Source organism: Lepus europaeus, chromosome 1 (genome assembly GCF_033115175.1).
Source record: "Lepus europaeus isolate LE1 chromosome 1, mLepTim1.pri, whole genome shotgun sequence".
NCBI lineage: Eukaryota > Metazoa > Chordata > Mammalia > Lagomorpha > Leporidae > Lepus > Lepus europaeus.
The window spans coordinates 144,802,388-144,825,934 of record NC_084827.1 but is presented as its reverse complement, the minus strand read 5'-3'; the positions used below and the strand labels follow the sequence as shown (position 1 = coordinate 144,825,934).

The 23,547-nt window shown below is 38.7% G+C and overlaps 1 protein-coding gene across 11 annotated transcripts in view; it reads left to right on the top strand.

Annotated features, from left to right (window-relative positions):
* Positions 1 to 23,547, top strand: part of HYCC2 (hyccin PI4KA lipid kinase complex subunit 2) — a 78,869-nt gene that overhangs the window by 47,160 nt on the left and 8,162 nt on the right. For 10 of the 11 annotated variants that reach the window (XM_062189873.1, XM_062189853.1, XM_062189866.1 and 7 more), the window contains 8 exons: positions 2,074 to 2,253; positions 6,733 to 6,813; positions 7,522 to 7,637; positions 9,834 to 9,929; positions 15,510 to 15,626; positions 16,162 to 16,249; positions 18,874 to 19,033; positions 19,735 to 19,902. In XM_062189873.1, coding sequence (XP_062045857.1) covers positions 2,074 to 2,253; positions 6,733 to 6,813; positions 7,522 to 7,637; positions 9,834 to 9,929; positions 15,510 to 15,626; positions 16,162 to 16,249; positions 18,874 to 19,033; positions 19,735 to 19,902 — 1,006 coding nt within the window. The remainder of the gene's footprint in view (positions 1 to 2,073; positions 2,254 to 6,732; positions 6,814 to 7,521; positions 7,638 to 9,833; positions 9,930 to 15,509; positions 15,627 to 16,161; positions 16,250 to 18,873; positions 19,034 to 19,734; positions 19,903 to 23,547) is intronic. The other variant, XM_062189884.1, reaches the window with a different exon arrangement.

Here is a 23,547-nt window from a genome sequence, read left to right as displayed (position 1 = left end):
GTTTGAGTCCCAGCTGCTTCACTTCCCATTCAGCTCCCTGCTAATGGCCTGGGAAAGGCAGCAGAGGATGGCCCAAGTATTCGGGCCCCTGCACCCATGTGGGAGATCTGGAAGAAGCCCCTGGCTCCTGGCTTCCACCTGGCCCAGACCTGGCTGTTGTGACCATTTGGGGAACTGAACTAGCAGATGAAAAATCTCTCTCTCCCTCCCTCTCTCTGTTAACTCTATTTTATTCAATTATTTTTTTAAAAAGGAAGAGAAATGGAATTTTTTTAAAGATTTTTAAACTATGCTTTGATAATGGTCACATAAAGGGCTTAGTATACAATAGAATACGTGTGGCCGGCGCCGTGGCTTAACAGGCTAAACCTCCGCCTTGCGGTGCCGGCACACCGGGTTCTAGTCCCGATCGGGGCGCCAGATCCTATCCCGGTTGCCCCTCTTCCAGGCCAGCTCTCTGCTATGGCCCGGGAAGGCAGTGGAGGATGGCCCAAGTGCTTGGGCCCTGTACCCGCATGGGAGACCAGGAGAAGCACCTGGCTCCTGGCTTCGGATCATCACGATGTGCCAGCCTCAGCGGCCATTGGAGGGTGAACCAACGGCAAAAAGGAAGACCTTTCTCTCTGTCTCTCTCTCTCACTATCCACTCTGCCTGTAAAAAAAAAAAAAAAAAAAAAAAAAGAACATGTGTAAATGTATATATATATATATATATATATATATATATATATTTTATTTGAGAGGTGGAGCTCCCATCTACTGATTCACTTTTCAAAGCTTGCAACAGCTGTGTGCTAGGGGTCAAAGCTGGGAGCTAAGAACTTAATCCAGGTTTCCCACATGGGTGGCATGAACCCAGTTACTTGAGCCAACACTCAAGTAATTGCATTAATAGGAAGCTGGAGTCAGGAGCTGGAGCTACGGATCTAACTCAGGCACTGTGATATAGGATGCATGTGTCTTAACCACTAGGCCAAATACACATTCCTGAGTGTAAATTTTTTAAGATTTAGATTTGTTCTTCAAGGGCTAAACTTAACTCACCTAAGTATTAATAACTGTACAATCTGCATAAATTTGCTGAGTTTTAATTTTGTAATTGTGAAAGTAGTGACTTTGAGAGTGTTAGAGTATTAGAGACTTGTATAACTATACTGAGAACTGTATATGTTATTTTATGCATGTGAAATTACTGAACTATTATTCATTTTTTAAAATTAGTGTTAAATTTTAATTTTAAAGTGATGTATAGTTTCTTGTATTTTATATGCATTTTAAAGTCATAGCCAGTTTTGTGCAGACTGTTGCTCTCGCAAAACCATTCTAAATTTTCAGTACGTGTTCAGAGAGAAATGGAAACATTTATGTTAACTGCTCGTTTTCTTCAGATTTCTAGATCAAGAAGCTCCTCATAGGTTGTGTTCTGTGATGTGATAAGTAACAAATTAGCTAATTAGTGGAAAAGCTATATCTATATACTTTTCCTTCCCTTCAGAATCTTTCAAATTAGTATAACTAATGAAATGTAAGTCAATTTTAAAATATAAAGATAGTCTGCTTGATGTATTGAATGTATTTAAAATATTAGCCAGAATTTTGCATGCCCAACTATGTATAGCAAAATCCTTTCCTCTGCTTAGTGGTATGTGATTTGTTTAAATCATCATCTTACTTGAGGTTGAAAGTTTATTTCCAGTAAGACCATTTGAAATTTTTATTCCAATGAAAATTTTTAAAAATGATGGAGTAGTAACAGTTGCTAAGAACAGAAAGGAAAACTCACCAAATGTAAATATAGTACCTTGGATGGAAAAAAAGATCAGTTAAATTATTAATTTAGTAGGAGGGTGTATCGAAATTTATGTTGATATTATATATGTAAAAGATGCTTCTTTAAGTTAATGGATTGGTGAATTTAATATGTGATCCTTTTCTATACGTAGATATTAAAGGTTTTGGTTGAATTAACTCAATGTGGAGTTAATTATAAAATATGCAGGTGAATGTGCCTTTTTAAAAAATATAGTTATACCACAAAATGGAAATAACTAATGCGCTTTATTTTCCTTTTAGCTCCTGGAGCCTGTCTGCCACCAACTGTTTGAGCTGTATCGCAGCTCTGAAGTTCGACTTAAGAGGTTCACGCTGCAGTTTTTGCCAGAATTGATGTGGGTTTATTTGCGGCTTACAGTTAGCCGAGACAGACAGAGTAATGGTTGCATTGAAGCACTTCTTTTAGGAATTTACAATTTGGTAAGTTGAAAGTGATGGTTTGAGAAATTTTAAGTATTTTTTTAAGATTCTGTGAAATCATACTTTAAAAATATTAGTGAAAAAATGTTTACTGAATACTTTTTTTGAATTAAGTTCAGTACAGAGATAATCTTTTTGTAATTTTAACATTACTAATATTTTATGACTTATTTTTGCATATTTTATTTGACTAATATTTAGAAATTCTTTCTGAGTAAGGTATTGAATTGAACAGTGAATATATAAAGAATCAGATTTGGTACATGCTTTTAGGAAGCTCCCACTCTACTAGAGAATACATGTTTACAGGTAATAAGGATTGTAAAAGTTCTATGGTAACAGGACTTCAGAGAGAAACTCAGATGTTAGCTGAAGCTACAGCAAGCTTTATTGAGGAAATACTGTTAGCTGAGCCTTGTGAAGAGGCTGAATAGGTGAGATTTGAGAAAGTTATCAAATGAATGTAAGCAAAGAAGCAGAAAAAGTCAGATATTAGAAAACAATTCTGTTTGAAGCACAGAATATGTATACAAGCTGGGAGGGTGATTTCTTGTCAGTTTTAGAAAGTCTTTAAAGTGAAGAGTAGGTTTTCTTTAATAGGCACTGGGAAAGCAATAATGGGTTTTGAACAGAGGTTTTGAAGATGAATCTGGGGGTAGAATTCAAAGAGACCTTGAAATTATAACTTCTATTACCATATCTTATATTTTGAGGGGAAAAAGGCATAGGATTTCTGTTTTTCTAATGGGAGGGTATCAGTTAAGGGGGAAAAAGTCCAGTATATCACTATAGCATATTATGATTTGAAAATTGTGAGTAATAACAGAATGGAAATGGAGGGAGAGAAGAAAACTACTAATACTTCTGAGATGCTAGATCCCCACAAAGAATTTGAAGGCTGAGATTTGATTACTTCTGCAAAGGGATGTGAGTAAACTAGAAAGAGAAGAAAGGTTAATGATGACTGTTGGAAGCAAGGCGGAAAGATGGGAGAGAGTTTGGGAACATCTACATAGGCCCTTTTTCTCTATCTTTTTGTTGTTGTTGTGTTAAGGTTAATTTATTTTTATTATTTTTTACTTTTCTTTTTTTTATTTTTTACTTATTTGACAGGTAGAGTTAGACAGTGAGAGAGAGAAAGGTCTTCTTTCCATTGGTTCACCCCCCAAATGGCCGCTACGGCCAGCGCACTGCGCTGATCCGAAGTCAGGAGCCAGGTGCTTCCTCCTGGTCTCCCATGTGGGTGCAGGGGCCCAAGCACTTGGGCCATCCTCCACTGCCCTCCTGCGCCACAGCAGAGAGCTGGACAGGAAGAGGAGCAGCCGGGACTAGAACCGGCGTCCATACGGGATACCGGCGTGGCAGGTGGAGGATTAGCCAAGTGAGCCACGGTGCCAGCCCTAAGATTTATTTATGTATTTGAAAGAGTTAAAGAGAAGGAGAAACAGAGAAACCCTCTTTCCACTGGTTCACTCCCCAAATGGCACCACAGCCAGGACTAGGCCAAGCCAAAACCAGGAACTTCAGCTCATCTCCCACATGTGTAGAAGGGGCCGAAACACTTGGGCCATCCTTCACTGCTTTTCCCAGGCCATTAACAGGGAGAGCCAGAACACAAACCAGTGCCCATGTGGAATGCCAGCATTGCAGGCGGTGGTCTTAACCATTATACTGCAGCTTGACCCCTATATAGGACCTTTTTGAACAGAATAGTACAGCATCATATTTCAAATCTTGTGTGCCTCTTACTGGAACTGGACAGTTATCTAATCAGAAATTTTGTAAGTGTATCAGAGTTGTTGATAGGGGGATGATTGAGAAGCTACCAGCATAAAACTTTTGCTTCTACTTAGCTTTAGGGTATGAAGCTTGCTTGCATAACATGCCAGCTTCAAGTACCTTCATTGTAAAAAGTTGATATAGCACCGGCACCACGGCTCACTAGGCTAATCATCCACCTGTGGCGGCGGTACTCCGGGTTCTAGTCCTGATTGGAGCACCAGTTCCGTCCCAGTTGCTCCTCTTCCTGTCCAGCTCTCTGCTGTGGCCCAGGAAGGCAGTGGAGGATAGCCCAAGTGCTTGGGCCCTGCACCCCCATGGGAGACCAGGAGAAAGCACCTGGCTCCTGACTTCGGATCAGTGCAGCGTGCTGGCCGTAGCAGCCATTTGGGGGTTGAACCAACAGAACCAAGACCTTTCTCTCTGTCTCTCTCTCTCACTGTCCACTCTGCCTGTCCAAAAAAAAAAAAAAAAAAAAAAAGTTGATATGATATAGTAGTTTTTAAATTTATTAACAATTATTTGATAATATATATTTTCTACTACATTGTTATATTCTTTCTTTTAAGGAATTTTAAGGAAATTCCTTTTAAGGAATTTGTAAGTACTACTATTCTATTGTTCTCTCATGATGACCAATTTAGGACATTGGTATTGAAATTCCCGCCTTTTGAAATCTTGTGTTGCGTGCATTCAGTAACAAATACTCCACATAAAGAAGTTTAGGATTTTTGTTTTAAAGATTCATTTATTTGGGGCCAGGAGTTGTGGCACAGCAGGTTAATGCCCTGGTCTGAAGCGCCCGTATCCCATATGGGTGCCTGTTCGAGACCTGGCTGCTCCACTTCCAATTCAACTCTCTGCTTTGGTCTGGGAAAGCAGTAGAAGATGGTCCAAGTCCTTGGTCCTCTGCGCCCATGTGGGAGACCTAGAGGAAGATCCTGGTTCCTGGCTTCGGATTGGCTCAGCTCCTGCCCCTACAGCCATTTGGGGAGTGAACCAGCGGATGGAAGACCTTTCTCTCTCTCTTTCTCCCTGTAACTCTACCTCTCAAATAAATAAGTAAAATCTTAAAAGATGAAATAAAAACTACTTATTTACTAGAAAGAGACACCATGATCTACTACCCACTGGTTTACTCCCCACATGGCCACACAGCCAGGAACTCCATCTGGGTCTGTCACATGGGTTTCAGTGGCCCAGGTACTTTGGCCGTCTTCTGCTGCCATCCCAAGCACATTAGTAGGAAACTGGTTTGGAAGTAAAGTAGCCAGGACTCAAACCAGTACTCAAAGACAGGATGCCAGCATTGCAAGCAGAGACTTAATCCACTATGCCACACAGTGTGGGCCCACTGAATATGAATTTATTTTTAATCAGTTGAGCTAACATTAATTATGTTTATATATAATTTAGTTCATTAATTTATCGCTAAATGATTATGAGAGATTTCTTTTATTCATGAATCATTCTTAAATATTCTTACCGTAAAAGAAAAAGATAACTCTGAGATATTAGATACATTAATTAGCTTGATATTGTTAATCATTTCACAGTGTATAGATATAAGAAAATGTAAGATTATATGTCAATTTTATGTGTAAATATAATTTTTATCAAATAATTGAAAATTGTAAAATTATTGTATGTAAGAAAAATTTGTTTTTCTTTTTTTAGTAAGTGTGGCTCTTTTGGCTGAGCTATTTAATTTTAAAAAAAAAAGATTTATTTGTTTTCTTTAAAAGATTTATTTATTTGAAAGGCAGAGTTACAGAGCGGTGGGGCAGAGGGAGAGAGGTAGGTCTTCATCCGCTGGTTCACTCCCTAAATGGCCACAACAGCCAGAACTGGACCTATCCAAAGATAGGACCCAGGAGCTTCTTCCAGGTTTCCTACATGGGTGCAGGGGCCCAAGGTCTTGGGCCATCTTCTACTGCTTTCCTAGGCCATAGCAGAGAACTGGATCAGAAGTGGAGCAGTCAGGACTTTAATGGGTGCCCTAATAGGATGCCAGCACTGTCTCTACACCACAGTGCCAGACCCTATTTGTTTAGTTGAAAAGCAGAATTATAGAAAGAAGGAGAGGCAGAGAGATCTTCATTTGCTGGTTCACTTCCCATATGGTTGCAACAGGCTGAAAAGCTCCTGCTAAAGCCAGGAGCTTCATCTGTGACTCCCATATGGGTGGTAGGGGCCCAGGTACTTGGACCATTTTCCACTGCTTTCTTAGATGCAATAGCAGGGAGCTGGATTGGAAGTGGAGCTGCTAGGATTCAAACTAGTGCTCATATGGTATGCCTGTGTCATAGGCAGCGGTTTAATAAGCTGCTCCACAGTGCCAGCCCTGAGACTTTTAATTTTAACATCAGCAATTTGCTCAGAGATGTTTCAACTAAAAGATTAATCACTTATAATCTCCCTGTACTCCTGTAAAAATTGATTTGTGCGCCTGCTTCATGTCTTTGCTCTCATGTTGTGTTTGATTTAGTGTAGTGTTATGCTCAGTATCTGCCTATATTTGATAACTGTACTGCTAAATTGTATAAGCTGTTAAATTAGAAAAGGTATTTAGGATAGTAATATTGTTTGTATATTACTATTTCTAAAACTCTTCCTCAATTACCATGTTATGTTCTGTATATTAAGACTGATATTATTTCTTATAGACCTGTGATTATTTGTGGTTTTTTTTGACTCTAGGAAATTGCTGATAAAGATGGAAACAATAAAGTTTTATCTTTCACTATCCCTTCTTTATCCAAGCCCTCAATATACCATGAAGTAAGTAACATTGGAAAGGTGAAATTGTTTAAAGTTATAAGAGATAAAAAGTCAATTTCTTATCCATGATAAATATTCTTCACATCTTGACTGATTTACTTCTTAAATGTATATATTATTACTTATGTAAGACTGAGCTGTGTCAAGAAGGGCAGGAAGAAATTAATGGAAAATTATCCTCTCTTTCTTTTTTATTCTATAAGTGTCTATTTTTTTTTAAAGACTTCATGTTATTTAGAAATTACCTATTACATTGGTTTTTTTAAATCTTTAGGATAAAATGACTACTTACAATTCTTCTAACTTCAGAAACATATCTTCAATATTGTTTGTATTTTATACAGTTACAAGTAGTTATAATCTGTGTTCTGGAATATAAACAAGTTAAGTGATATACTTAATATATCTATTGATATATTTTTATTTAATCTTTAATCTTTTCAGCAACTTTTGTTAATCTTTTCTAGATATAGATTCATTCCATTATCTTTCAAAAATAAAGCAATGTATTTTTAATTTTCTATATTTTATATATATAATTTCCAAAAGGAGACATAGAGTATATATATAAATGAAAAATGGAAAAGATTTTGAAAGATAAGAGTAAATTATTTGAAACTACCTTTTATTCTCACAGAATTAATTATCATTACCTGCTGTAGATGTTTACTTTATGTTAGAGACACTGTCTCAAACTATATTTTGTAGCCCTCAACAATTGGATCCATGGCTTTGACAGAAGGGGCATTGTGTCAGCACGATCTCATCAGAGTTGTTTATAGCGATCTGCATCCTCAGAGAGAAACATTCACTGCACAAAACCGGTAATGGTCAGAACTGTAGACAGTAACAACTGTTAGTTTATGCTTGATAGTTAACTGTATTACTTACTAGTAACTATAAGTAATTTCCTAATTATTAGTTACTCAATGAGCTTTTGAGAGAGAGAAAGAGAAATCTTTAACTACTACTTCACTACCCCTCATGCCCAAAGTCAGAAGCCCTATCCAGGTATCCCATGTGTGTGGCAGGGACTCAAACAAAGCAGCTCTAACATGGGATGAGATTATCTACACATCCATCCCTTAATTACCTTTCAAAAACATTTTCCTATATCAGACCATATCAACCCAACTAGAATCTTTGAGGACAGAATCAAAAGTTCATTAAGTAACCCATGTGCCACTTTTTAGAGACTGTAAAATTGGGAAAGTATTTAGTTACTCATTTAGTAATTTACTGAGCAATTAAAATGTGTTAGACTCTGTACTGGATACTAGTGTTAGACAGTAATAAATTAGGGTCTCTCTCTGAAAGTTGCTTTTCAGGGGCTGTTATTGTGGCACAGAAGATTAAGCCACTGCTCATAATGCCTGCATCTTATAAGAGCACTGGTTCAAGTCCCAACTGCTTTATTTCCTATTTAGCTCCTAGCTAATGTTCCTGGGAAGGCAGTGAAAGATGACCTCAGTGCCTGGACCCCTGCTGCCCATGTGGGAGACCCAGATAGATTTATAGATTTCTAGGCTTCTGGCTTCCAGGCCAGGCCCAGACCTGACCTTTGTGGCCCCAGGGAGTGTGAACCAGTAGATGGAAGATTGATTGATCTCTCTCTCTCTAAGTCTGCCTTTCAAATAAATAAGTAAACCTAAAAAAAAAAAAATTGCTTTTTACCAAGTGAGTGAAACACAAGTAGAGGCAGAAAGTTACAATTCAGTGGGAGAAATGCTAGACTAGGCTTAAAGTGAAAAGGGACCAATTTCCTTTAGCTGGAAAAATCAGTGGTCATATGACTAAGGTAAAAGTTTGACTCAAGACTTGAAACTTTAGCTGGGGTTTCAAGTAAGAAGAGTAGCATTCATAAGAACAAGGAGTTATGAAATGTTGCAGCATATTCATGGAATGGTTAAGAAAATTGATGTAGTATGATACATGATGTAGTATGATACCATGATTCATTGGAGAGAAGTAAGGCTCTCTAGAGAAGTAAGTTGAGGATAGATTTTGAAGAACCTCCATGGCATAGAAAGTTAAGCCTCTGCCTGCAGTGTCAGCATCTCACATGGGCACCAGTTTGAGTCCTGGCTGCTCCACTTCCAATCCAACTCCCTGCTAATTCACCTGGGAAAGCAGAGTAAGATGGCCCTGAACCCATGTGGGAGACTTGGAAGAAGCTCCTGGCTTCAGCCTGGCCCAACCCTAGCCATTGTAGCCATCTGGGGAATGAACCATTGGATGGAAGATCTTGTCCTCTCTCTCTCTCTCTCTCTGTCTCTCAGTCTCTCTGTCTCTCTCTCTCTCTCTCTCTCTCTATATATATATATATGTATGTATGTATGTATATCTGCCTAATAAATAAGTAAATCTTTAAAAAATAAAGAAAGAACCTTGTTATAAGTTTGGATTTTATCATGTAGTCAATAAAAAAGTAGAGGACTCATGGAGAAGTCATCAGTTCAAGCCTGATTTTTTTTTTTCTGTTGATTATTTTTTAAAATTTTATATATATATTTTTAAATATTTTATTGAGAGGCAGAACCACAGAGAGAGGGAGAGACAGAGAGAAAGGTCTTCCACCCGCTGGTTCACTCCCACTATGGCCACAGCTGAGCTGATCTGAAGCCAGGACCCAGGAGCCTCCTCTAGGTTTCCCACATGGATACAGGGGCCCAAGCACTTTAGCCATCTTCTACTGCTTTCCCAGGCCATTGCAGAGAACTGGATAGGAAGTGGAGCAGCCAGGACACAAACTGGCACCCATATAGGAGGCAGTTTTACTGGCTATACCACAGTGCTGGCCCCTTAAGCCTGATTTTTTAAAAAGAAAATATAGATGGCAGCATGGGATATATCTTTTATAAGAAGAAAAATAGGGAAATCATTGAGGGGGATGCTGAAGTGATCTGAGAAATCAAAAACTACAATATTAAGGCCTTGTTATAACCAGTGGATGTATGATTTACTGCAGTCTCTAGTAGAAATAATTGTGTGTAATCCTTTTCCATTGTTTGCTTTTCTAGGTTTGAAGTCCTGAGTTTTCTCATGTTATGTTATAATTCTGCTATTGTGTATATGCCTGCCTCATCTTACCAGTCGCTTTGTCGGATGGGTTCCAGGTAAGAGAGTAATTATTATTAACCTTCATAGTCATTCATGTATTTGACAAATATTTGTTGAACACATTCTGTGTTCCAGGCATTGTTTTAACTTCTGGTGATACAGCAGCAAACAAAACTTACAGAGCTACATTCCAGTAGGAATCTCCCAGTTCTTATTTCAGCATTAAAGAACTTCTTCCTTTGTTCCTTCGTCCATCCGTTCCTTCCTTCCTTCTAGGTTATTCATTCATTCAAAAGGCAGAGATACAGAGAGAAGGAGAGATTGAAAAAACAAAAACAACAACAACAACAAAAAAAAAAAAAACAGAAATCTTTCATTTGCTGATCACTCCCCAAATGGCCACAGCGGCCAGGGCTGGGTCAGGTCAAAGCCAGGAGCTTCTTCTGGGTCTCCCACTTGAGCACATGAGCTTGGGCCATCCTCCACTGCTTTCCCAGGTGTATTATCAGGAAGCCAGATTGGAAGTGGAGTAGCCAGCACTTGAGCAGGCACCCATATGGGATGCCAACACTGCAGGCAGAGGCTACTTCTACACCACAGCTCCAGCCCTTAAAGAACTATTTTCTCTTTTAGTGTATTAAATGGAGGATATTATTATGTCCCATAAGTTATGGTTATATCTAAGAGCTCACAAAAGACCTATCATCCTTGGGTTCTTTAAAGATAATTAAGTTTGTAAAAGGAAAGAAGAGGGAGGGAGGAAGGGAAGAGAGGAGAGGGGAAGCAAAATCACCCTTGAGAAGCAGTAACATTGAACGGCCCTTGTCTAGACTGTCCCTCCCTTCCTCCCTCTCTCTCTCCCTGTCTTTCTTTCTCTCTCTCTCTCTCTTTCTTCCTTTCTTTTTCTTTTTTGGACTAACTAGGAGAGGGAGGAGGAAGAGGGGTGGGAGAGCAGGTACAGTGGGAAAATTACTATGTTACTAATTTTATATTTATGAGATACATACAAATAAAAGAACTAAAATTAAAAAAAAGAATCATTTTATAATTGAGCTTGTACTTTAAGCCTAGATATCTAAGTTTAGGGTTGTTTAGTGATAATACCTAATCACTTTCTGGATGCCAATTCTTATAAATTACTTAGAGTACTTTAAATGGTCCTTTATAAGAGGAAATTGTTAAGGAATGTAAATCTTTTCCTTTATTTTTTTTAAGATTTATTTATTTATTTATTTGAAGGCAGAGTTACAGAGTGGCAGAGAGAGAGAGAGAGGTCTTCCATCTGTTGGTGCAATCCCAAGTTGGCCACAATGGCCAGAGCTGTGCCAAAGCCAGGAGCCAAGAGCTTCTTCCAGGTCCCCCACATGGGTGCAGGGGCCCAAGGACTTGGGCCATCCTCTACTGCTTTCTCAGGCCGTAGCAGAGAGCTGGATCGAAAGTGGAGTAGCTGGGATACATATCGGATGCTGGTACTGCAGGCAGCAGCTTTACCCACTCTGCCACAGCGCTGGCCCCAAATCTGTTCCTTTAAACATTTCATAAGTAACTACTTCGGGGCCGGCGCTGTGGTGCCAGCATCCCATATGGGCGCCGGTTCTAGTCCCGACTGCTCCTCTTCCTATCCAGCTCTCTGCTATGGCCTGGGAAAGCAGTAGAAGATGGCCCAAGTCCTTGGGCCCCTCCACCCATGTGGGAGACCTGGAAGAAGCTCCTGGCTCCTGGCTTCACATTGGCACAACTCCAGCCAATGCAGCCATCTGGGGAGCGAACCAGAGGATGGAAGAACTCTCTCTACCTCTCCTTCTCTCTCTGTGTAACTCTTTCACATAAAGTAAATTAAAAAAAGAAAACAGGCCGGCGCCATGGCTTAACAAGCTAATCCTCCGCCTTGCGGCACCAGCACACCGGGTTCTAGTCCCGGTTGGGGCGCCAGATCCTATCCCAGTTGCCCCTCTTCCAGGCCAGCTCTCTGCTATGGCCCGGGAAGGCAGTGGAGGATGGCCCAGGTCCCTGGGCCCTGCACCCGCGTGGGAGACCAGGAGAAGCACCTGGCTCCTAGCTTCGGATCAGCAAGATGCGCTGACCGCAGCGGCCATTGGAGGGTGAACCAACGGCAAAAAGGAAGACCTTTCTCTCTGTCTCTCTCTCACTATCCACTCTGCCTGTCCAAAAAAAAAAAAGAAAACAGAAAAGAAAAATAAATAATTAACTCTGTGTTGGAGGTCAGCCATAACAGCAGTTAGCCACATGTTCCAGGTGTGTGTGTTGGGGGGCACCAAGAGGGAGGTGTGCTGTGTGTCCTAGAATGTAATCTTTATGGCCGGTGCCGTGGCTTAACAGGCTAATCCTCCGCCTTGCGGTGCCGGCACACTGGGTTCTAGTCCTGGTTGGGGCGCCAGATTCTATCCTGGTTGCCCCTCTTCCAGGCCAGCTCTCTGCTATGGCCCGGGAAGGCAGTGGAGGATGGCCCAAGTCCCCTGCACCCACATGGGAGACCAGGAGAAGTACCTGGCTCCTGGCTTCGGATCAGCGAGATGCGCTGGCCGTAGCGGCCATTGGAGGGTGAACCAACGGCAAAAAGGAAGTCCTTTCTCTCTGTCTCTCTCTCACTATCCACTCTGCCTGTCAAAAAAAAAAAAAAAGAATGTAATCTTTATTAAATCAAAATTTTTAGTAATTTTGAACAGACCTGAGCTGAAATTTAAATTTGCGTTATAGAAAATAAATTTAAGTAATATAAATTGGCTTAGAGACAAGGAATGTTTAGTTACAGAATTTCCTCTATAAGGGAATGTGACTTCATCCTGATTTTACTTAAGGAAACAAAGCTCACCCCCAAAAATTTTTAACTGCTACATTAGTTTTCTGTTGCTGTGTAACAAATAGCCACAAATTTAGTGGTTTAAAACATGACACATTTGTTATTTCACAATTTCTGTGGGTCAAGAATCCACACGTTGGGGCCAGCACTGTGGCGTAGAAGGTTAAGCCTCTGCCTGCAGTGCTGTCTGCTCTGCTTCGAATCCAGCTCCCTGCTAATGTGCCTGGGGAAGCTCCCCTGCAGCCATTTAGAAGACTCAGAAGAAGCTCCTGGCTCCTGGCTTTGGCCTGGCCCAGCCCCAGCTGTTGCGACCATTTGGGGAGTGACTCAGTGGATGGAAGATCTCTGTCCCCCTTCCCCATCTCTGCCTTTCAAATAAGGCATGGCTGAGGTGGGTCCTTTGTGTAAGCTCTTTTTTTTTTTTTTTTCTTAATTATTATTAAAGATTTACTTATTTTATTTGAAAGGTTGAGTTATAGAGAAGTGGGGGGGAGGGTGTCTTCCATCTGCTATTTCACTCCCCAAATGGCTGCAATGGTTAGAACTGAGCCAATCTGAAGCCAGGAGCCTGGAGCTTCTTCCAGGTCTCCTACATGGGTGCTGGGGCCCAAGGACTTGGACCATCTTTCACTGCTTTCCCACGCACATTAGCAGAGAGCTGGATTGGAAGTGGAGCAGCCAGGACTTGAACCATTACCCATATGAGATACCAGTACTGCAGGCAGTAGCTTTACTCACTACACCACAGCGCCAGTCCCTGCTTAAGCGCTTATAAGGCAGTTAAGATATAGGCCAGAGCTGTAGTCTCATCTGTTTGTGTGGGTTTAGGACTGAGGGCTCCAGTGTCTTATTGGCTGTCTGCTGGAAGCTATCTTCAGCTGCTTACCACTCCCAACATAGGTAGTGTATGTCATGGCTGTGTGCCTCTTCAAAGCCAGAGAAGGAGAGAAACTCTAGCAAGAAGTGTTACCTTACGGAACATAATGATGTACACATTATCATTAATCCCATCACCTTTGCTGTATTCTATTAGTTAGAAGCAGCTCACAGGTCATAACTTCAACCCAAGGGGAAGGAATGATGCAGGGCGTGAATATTGTAAAGAAGGAAACCCAGCTCCCCTGGTGCGCCAAGAGTCTGTCTGCAACAAATGCTTTGCTTAAGTTCACTTGTGATTGTTATTGGAAGAAAGTGTGATCCAGTTTATAATAAAATTCATTAATTTTGCTAATTGGAAAGACATCAATTTAAATCAGTTGTAACTTTGATTTTATAGATTATCTTAAAATAAGTATATTATTTTTATTGCCTGTAATAACATGATTAATGACCGAAAAAGTTCTTGTCTAACTCAGCTTTTTCAAAAGAATATACTGTTTAAGAACTTACTGCCTCTCTGCAGATAAATTTATTTATAAGTGACTGTTTTTTGGTTCATTTAAAGAAATCTGCCAACTCTTATTGGCAACGTTATTGTGACCTTTAACGGAATTTTTTAAGAAAAAAAGTAATGGCATAGTTTAGTAATCCTTAAACCTGGGTTCACATAAAGAATTTTGAAAAACTTTTTTTACTTGAATGCTTTTCACTTGACATTTAAAATTTTTCATTTGGGCCTGGCACTGTGGTGTAACCGGTAAAACTGCCACCTGCAATGCTGGCATCCTATATGGGTGCTGGTTCAAAGCCCAGGTACTCTACTTCTGACCCAGCTCCCTGCTAATGCTCCTGGGAAAGCAGCAGAGGATGGGCCAAATGCTTGGGCCCCTACACCCATGTGGGAGACCAGAAGAAGCTCCTGGATCTTGGCTTTGGACCAGCCCGGCTTCAGCGGTTGTGGCCATCTGGGTAGTGAACTAGCGAATGGAAGACCTCTCTCTCTGCCTCTGCCACTCTGTAACTCTGCCTTTCAAATAAATAAATCTTTTTTAAAAAATTTCTTCTAGACTCAACATTGCAATTCTAATAAATTGATTAAGATAATACAAGGACATTGGAACTCTTGATAATCATAACTTTTAGAAGCATGTTTTAGTGAAATAGAATGTAGGGAGTTATTTATGGTACTTTGATTTAAAATTACCTCACAGTGTTTTTTTCTTTTTCTTTTTTTTTTTAAGATTTACTTATCTTATTTGGAAGGTAGAGTTACAGAGAGGCAGAGAGAGAGAGAGAGAGAGAGAGGTCTTCCACCCATTGGTTCACTCCCCAGATTGCCACAATGGCCAGAGCTGAGCCGATCTGAAGCCAGGAACCAGGAGGTTTCTTCTAAGTCTCCCACGTGGGTGCAAGGGCCCAAGCACTTGGGCCATCTTCTACTGCTTTCCCAGGCCATAGCAGAGCTAGATCCGAAATAGAGAAGCCAGGACTCGAACAGGTGCCCATATGGGATGCTGGCACTGTAGGCGGTGGCTTTACCTTCTATGCCACAGTGCTGGCCCCCTTCATAGTGTTTTGAAATGTCTCTTTGTTTTGAGATTGATACAGTTGGAATGAGTGAAAATCATTTTTTGGGTGTGTGAAGGAAAAAGATGACTGTCAAAGAGGTGGTTAGCTATTTTTAAAAAGTTGCTTATATGCATGTAGCATACTAGAATGGATTCTTTATGAGGGCTGAAGTTTTATTTTTTATTTACCTGTTCATGTTTTGAGCATAGGCCCAAACAATTACTGGTGTGTGTGTGTATGTGTGTATATATGTATATGACAGGCACTCAGTAAATATTTGCAAAATGAATAAATAAGTTTACAAGAGCAAAAACTATTTTTATTTAATGCATTAGGAAATCACACTTGCTAAATACACTTTTCCCAGGGTTTGTGTGAGTGGGTTTCCACGGCAACATGAAAAACATTGGAAAGAACTCTGTGGCCGAATAGTATTGGATCCTGAATTTATGGTGCAACTCCTCACAGGCATTTATTATGCCATGTAAGTAATTTGGTAGAATTGTGAAATTATATATATATGTCTTGTAATGTTTGGAACTTTTAATGTTTCTCTTTCTTATTAAACACAGCACTGAATTTTCTGCTCCATAATGAGCAAGTTATCTTGTTTAATAAGGCTTCTGTTTAGTACTTTCAAAATACCCAAAATATAGGTAGTCATTTAAAACTGGAGTCTTAGAAATTGTCAGGTTTTCTATATGGAAAACTACATGTGTGTATCTCTCCACAGGTTCATAATCCATGTTTTCATGAATGCATCAAATAAATTACTCTGAATATCATCACATGATAAAGATCAATTTATTTGAAGAAACATCTGTGAGCTACTTGAAATATACTATTTGAAATCTTCATTTTGTTCTTAAAACTGAAATTGGGGCAATTTAGAAATAATGTAAACATTGATATGAAAATTTTTTTCTCACATCCAAAGTAGTAGGACTTAGAACAATTTAAAAGTATTTTGAAGGTTAGAGATATTTGTTCAAGATAGTTAATGATTTGCTTTTCTATAGGTATAATGGACAGTGGGACCTTGGTCAGGAAGTTCTTGATGACATCATTTATAGAGCTCAGCTAGAACTGTTTTCTCAACCACTGTTGGTAGGTTTCTGTGTTTATTCTTTTTTAAACTGTTTTTGTTTGTTTGTTTTTTGTTTTTTGAGAGGAAAAGAGGACATACAGAGCTCCTTCCTATCTGCTTTTTCACTCACCAAATGCATGCATGAATTCAGGCTGGGTCAGTCTGAAACTAGGAGGCAGGAACTCAAGTTAGGTCTCCCACATGGGTGGCAGGAACCCAACTATTTGAGCCATCAGTGCTGCCTCCCAGTCCACCCTCAGCAGGAAGCTGCAATTAAAAGCCTCGGAGCCAAGTACTGAACCCGGGCATCCCAGTGTGGGATGTGGGCATCTCTAACCAGCATCTTAACCACCAGACCAAATACCCACCCCAACCAACTGAATTCTAAACCATCAGTTTTTTTTTTTTTAATCAAGAAATGTAGTACACAACTGAGAAAAATATTCTCAGTGGGCATAATAAGAAAAATCCAATTAATATTCTATAATAAACATTTCATACTCCTCCCTCAAGCTAAGTAAATCTCAAAAGTTAAATCAACAATTAAAAGACAAATGTGAAAACTCAGTAGTAGAGTGAGCAAGGCAATTTTTTTAAAGGTTTTTTATTTGAAAGAGTTACAGAGGGAGGTACAGACAGAGAGAGAGAGGTATCTTCACATTGGTTCACTCCCCAAATGACCTCAAAGGCTGGAGCTGAGCCAATCCGAAGCTAGGAGCCGGGAGCTTCTTCTGGATCTCCCATGTGGGTGCAGGGGTCCAAGGACTTGGGCCGTCTTCAGCTGCTTTCCCAGGCACATTAGCAGGACGAGTTGTGTAGGAAGTGGAGCAGCCAGGACATGAACCAGCACCCATATGGGATGCTAATGCTGCAGGCCTGGGCTTTAACCTGCTGTGCCACAGTGCAGCTCCCAGTGGACATTTTTTATGTTATGGTGATAATATGGTACAAATCTGAACATCCCTCTGCAGAAGCGGTTTGATCATTTATGTTTGTTTTCTTTGCCCCTCTGTCCTGTGTCTGGCAAAATATCTCAGAAAACTAATTTAAATATCAAAAAGTATTAGAAGCACAAATTTCAGTATTGTTTTAATTGCAAAAGATTAAGAGCAGTCTAAATGATTTAAGTTATATCTATCTGATGAAATTATATATTTGAGAATTTATGTTAGAGAAAAATGCTAGTTTTGTCAAGTGTAAAAACAGTATACATTAATTTTTTTTAAAGTCTAGGCATCATAGAGGAAGCTACACAAAATACTAATTGTTGTCTAGGTGATTCAGTTGTCAGTGGTTTATATGCCTTTCCAGTTTTTAAGCTTTTAGTAGTATTTTTATGCTAGCATTTTATTGTTTGTTTACTTGAGAGATAGAAACAGACAGAGACAGCTTCTGTTTGCTGGTTCATTCCCCAGGTGCCCACAGTTGCTGGAACTGTACTAGGCTGAGCCAGTGACCAGAAACTCAATCCATATCTCCCTTGTGGGTGAAAGGAACCCACTTGCTTGAACCATCACTTCTGCCTCCCAGGGTCCCCATTAGCAGGAAGCTAGAATCAAAGGTCCAGAGTTAGGTATCAAACCCAGGTACTCTAATGTGGGAGGGACACTAGCATCTAGTGGTTGATAGACCAAACACTTGGCCCCTGTTCAAGTACTTCAAGTAGTCAATAGTGTTTTTAAAAGCTATTTTGTTTATCATTTTCATATTTTAAAATAAATAGAAATTTGTTGAAGTAGCACTTGCAATAATTCTTTGGTATTTGAATTCCCATTTTCTCTTATGTTGGTATCCCTAATTTTATCCTTAAGGGTTATAAGGATAACAAGGTAAACAGATAAAAAAATTACATCATTGTAAATTTATGAGACTCTTCAAATTCAGTTTATCCCTGCAACAATCTTTTTTTTTTTTTTTTAATTTATTTGAAAGGTGGAGAGTTACAGAGATGCAGAGAGAGAGAGAGAGAGAGAAAGGTCTTCATCCACTGGTTCACTCCCCAAATGGCTGAAAAGCCAATCTGGGCCGATCTGAAGCCAGGAGCTTCTTCTGGGTCTCCCACATGAGTGCAGGGGCCAAAGAACTTGGGCCATCTTCTACTGCTTTCCTATGCCATAGCAGAGAGCTGCATCAGAAGTGGAGCAGCCAGGAATAGAACCAGCGCCCACATGGGATTCCAGCACTGCAGACAGAGACTCATCCCACTATGTCACAGAGCCAGCCCCCTTGCAACAATCTTATACATTAAATAGAAGTAGCATTTCCCAGTCAATATAGATTGAGATTAGTAATCTATAGTCCTAGATTACTTTTTATTAGCAATCTCTGAAAAATCCAATAAGTAATACCTCTTTTATGCAAAATTGTCTTACAGTGATAAAGTTTTTCTTTGAATAGCTCTTTCTCTTTTAAAGTCAACAAGCTTAAGGAATTAGTGGGATCTGTGACTCATGTAGTTACCAATAATTTCTCATTTTAAGAGCCTGCTTTTTAATCCTTTTAGAATACAGAACAATAGAGATACAAATATTTCTGATGCATTTATACTTTTAATAGTATAGTACAGATTTTAAGTACATTTTCAAAAATTATGGATAGATGGAGCAAAAACTGTATGATGTCTATAAATTTATATAAATTTTAGGTTGCCAATGCCATGAAAAACTCATTACCATTTGATGCTCCTGATTCTTCACAAGAAGGCCAGAAAGTACTTAAAGTAGAAGTCACTCCAACAGTGCCGAGGATTTCTCGGACTGCAATTACAACAGCTTCAATCCGCCGACATAGATGGAGGAGAGAAGGTAGGTACAAAATTGCCCTACTTGTGGGTTTTCAGACTGTATTAATATAGGCTATCAGAGTATTCTATATGATTAAAGCAAATTTTTTTAGTTTTAAAAATAGCACTAGAAATATAAAATGTTAATGTATGTATTTATGAAGTAGAAAGATGTTATTTTGACTGCCCTATAAATGTTAAAACAGAAAATAAGATCAGATTGATTTTTGTCTTTTTATGAACGAGTAATAAGAAAAGAAGTTGCTTTCGGCCTGTTATACCATTCCGGGGGCTGGGGAAAGTGCATGTGTGAGCATTATGGGAGGAAACTATATAACCGGCCAAACAGTACAATACAAGCTTTTCATGAAAGAATTGAATCGTGTTTCTGGATTTTTATCTTTGCTGTTCCTTTTTGTAAGTGCTGAATCCAGCAGTGTTTCATAGACATATGGTACTTGAATAGTCAAGCTATCTTGCCTAGAGAGATATTTAATTGCCATTTTAATGATCTCTATCTTTCTGTCCTATTCATTTGCAAACCTCATGTTGTTCATCTGCCACCTAATGTGTGTGCACATTGTGCACACACATGTAACTATATAAATAGCGTTTGTGTTTATATCATATCCATATATACATTCTCTTATCTGCCTGGGTCAAAATGCTCAAAAAAGAATAGAGCAGCACAAAAGCACTAAAATTTTATATGTTGAATCCCAGATGGCTTTGACTTCTCAAACGAGGCTGACTCGAGTATTCCTGGCTCCCCGATCCAACACGGCTCCACTGACCTAGGGATCAAACGTGTGCAAGAGGGGGAGGTGCTGGTGCGCAGGACCCCTGAGCATGGCTCGCCGGAGCCCAACTCAGCAGCAGCCACAACAGAGGGTAGGACAGAGATGAGGAGACAGAAGTCAGTGAGGCAGCTGATGGGGAAGGACCCTGGCTCTCTAACCCCAAGCAGAAAATCTTTCCATTCTAGTGTGTGTTTCCACTGCCCCAGGGTGTATTAGCTCCTCATTGCAAAGCACCCCCCGCCCCTTCCCCATGTGCCTAGCACCAGGGCAGGTACAATCTTTAGTTACCATTTGTGCTGGCCTGGAGTCTGCATCCCTATGTAATCAAAAACAGCTTGGCATGGCTACTAACAAGGCAGGGGCCTGTCTCCAAGAAATCTGCAAACGCTTGGAATTTTTTCATTACTGAGCATGTTTATTCTAACGTAAGGAAACAAACAATGCACCCAGTGGATGTAAGTCTTACTAGTCAGTATGAATGATTTCTTTTATACAATAATTTATTTCTTAAAAATCTGTGAAGAGAGTTTTGCAGCAGTAGTCCATTATCTTTGAGAAACTGAAAGGCTGATTTCTCTGTAATCCTAGGGTGTTAGAATTGACAGGATTTCTAATATCTTTGACAGAGTACATTGGTATTGGAAGGCTTTTTATAATCTTCAGTTATCTAGGTTTAACCTGTGAACTGCTGGCCTCTCCCCTAAATGTGCTATCCTGGTGCATACTACATTTTATAGATTATTATAAATAATAGTTACATAGCTCCTAACTGGGATTGAAATGTAAAATTTAGAAGTTGAATATCCTAGTAGATCCTTATTTCTACAATGTAGTTATCTCAAATGAGAATTTTTTTTACATGCCCCACCTCTCCACCATCATTACCGTTATCTATAAAACAAGACTTTTTTGTGTGTGAAATGCCTTAGGAGTCAGCTTTGTGAAAAAGGGCACTGTAGCCAAATAATTTTTTCATTATTTAATACACTGGTACTATGGTACTTTTACAATAATTTATTAAATAAACCATGTAGTTTTAAAAGAGGTTATGTATTTTTTTTTACTTATTTTAAAGACGAAACCAACTAAAGCAGTTAACTTCCATCATAGGGAAGTCTTCTGCTCCTTGGTGCATTAGAAATTTGAGCATGCTCAGTAAGAATCTAAATCTACCCTGTGTTCCCTTGCTGATTTGCCCAGATTGACCTTACTTCATTTAACAGTGTTGCATGTGCATGGCGTAGGGACTCAGAACAATTGGTACTCTTAAAGAAATCCTTGTTTAAATAGCTATGTAAGGTGCCATCTCCCCTTTTGTTTTTTCTGTATCTTTTAATGTTATTCCTAGGAGTCAGGTTTATATTTTATAAAAATGAAAAAAAAATAGATCTGGAACTCAGAATTGTCCTTATTTGATTATCAGGTTATTTCTTTAAATATCTTACATTAATTATTAAAATATCCTATTTTAATGTCCCCTGTCACTGGTAAAATTTTAGTTTCAGGAAGGAGTGGTGTGTGTAGTCATAAGGAGAGGGCAATAAGTTTCTTGAGTGTATTTGCATTTCTAAAAATTACTTTTATCTTTTAATTGAGGTTAAGTATAGTTTTAAATCAATAGCAAATAAGTTGATAAGCAATAAAAATCATGAATAGAAAAGTTCTTAAAAATCTTTTTCAGATATTTCTTCTTTGGATCATGATTGGTATTATCACCTAGGGAGAAAATTTAAAAATTATTTTAAAATATTGAGATACAGTTGCCATTTTATTCCTTGAGTCTTTTTAAAGAGAAAGAAGTACGTTGCTATAACCCATGAAAAATTTTAGAAATTCTGAAGTCTGCTGGAGCTTTTGGATTAACCTACATAACTGACTTTTTTTTAAAGACAGCCCATTTTAAAATATGGTTTTAAATAGTTTTACAATTAAAATTGTATTTAGGGGCAGGTATTGGCATATTGGTTAAAATGCCTGCATCCCATATCTTAGGAGTCCCCAGGTTCAAACGCTGGCTGCACTGTATTCCAGCTTCCTGCTAGTATGCACTCTGGTAGGCAGCAGGTGATTAATCAAGTGATTGGGTCCCTGCCATCAACATGGGAGGACCCAGATTGAGTTTCTAGCTCATGACTTCAGCTTGGCCCAGCCCTGACTCCTGAGTGCATTTGGAGAGTGAACTAGTGGATGGGAGATCTCTCTGTCTCTGTGGTTTTTTTCTCTGCCTTTCAAATAGATATATGAAAATTTATAAAACAACATTTTTACAAAATTTTATTTATTATATGTTGAAATTCAAGAGGGAATATAAGCCCATCACCTTCCTTTCTCCTGATTATCAGGTAACATTCTGTTTGTGACTTTGAAAGCTGGAATTAAAAGTTAATAAACTGAGGATAATACCTGTGATTAAAGTACACTTACTATTCCATTATATTGAAACAGCATTTCTTAGAACATAAAATATCAGTAGATTCTTTTGCATGGTGCCTTTTATGTTACCATCATCTCTTTTATGGCCATATTGCTTGGGCATCAGATCTGCATGTAGCCAGATTCAGAAGCTAGCACTAAGTCTCTCAATATCCTTTCCTAATTGAACAGATACATCAAATGATATATTTCTGTTCACTCCCAGTTTTATATTACTAATACTAATTTTCAACTAATAACTCTTTTCCTAGGTGTTTTGGAGTTCTTTATAGCAATTCTAAGTAAATTACTAAAATATATGAATATAATTTAAAGTTTTTATTTTGAGATACATCATATACAGTTCTTTTGGAGATGTTGAGAGAAGTGGTGTTGGCTGCTACTATTCCTAGTAAATGCATTTTCATTGGCTTTGCATGATAATTAAAGATTATTAAACTGCTGGATATAACAAGGTGCCTTTTGCTTTAAGGATAGCCTTTTTTCATTCTTCTTTAGAAGGAAGAAAATAATCCATATGAGAGAATGTAGCTAAGAAAATATTTTTGCTTTTTCAGGTACTATGTTAAAGATTGTGTTTAAATATTTAATATTACATTTTGTTTATGTAGCCTGTAATACTTATTTAGATTTTTTCCTAACAATTCCTAAACTATAATGTTAATATCTGTTTTGTAGATTCAGATTAAACTTTCTTGCAGTCTGGGAAACATATTTAATGATGTAGCAAATCAGTATAAATTTTGAAAGAAAAAAATGTATTACTTTCTAAGACAATGTTTATCATACTTTCAGTAAGATAATTGGGCTTCTAGAAACCACAGCTCATGTATATTAATATATGCCTCTCTTCTTCCCACAAAAACCCAAGATGGGGATTCTTTTATTAAACACAGTTTCTGCATGAAATGTGATGGGATACTATAGTATTTTGTGATTATGATAGCAATACATCTCAATGCTTAGACTCTAAAACATAGAAGTACATAATATAGAAAACAGAAGTCCTTAAATATTCCTGCTGACTTCCTACCCCTGCTACCTGATAATATTTTCTTCATATTAATTATCAAGAAAATATACAAGCCAGTGAGTTGTTATGTCCATAAGACAGAATATGACTGTGAAATTACTGAAAACAATGTAGTTTGGAGTTAAAAACTTTACTAGTTCCATGTTCAAAGTTTTAGAGGCATGCATAAGCAGTTAGCTATTAAGTTAATATATTTTTATTGTAGTTAAAATGGACTTGGCCTACAGGCATAAATGAATTCTTGGCATAAAGCGGGGTAACTGAAATTGG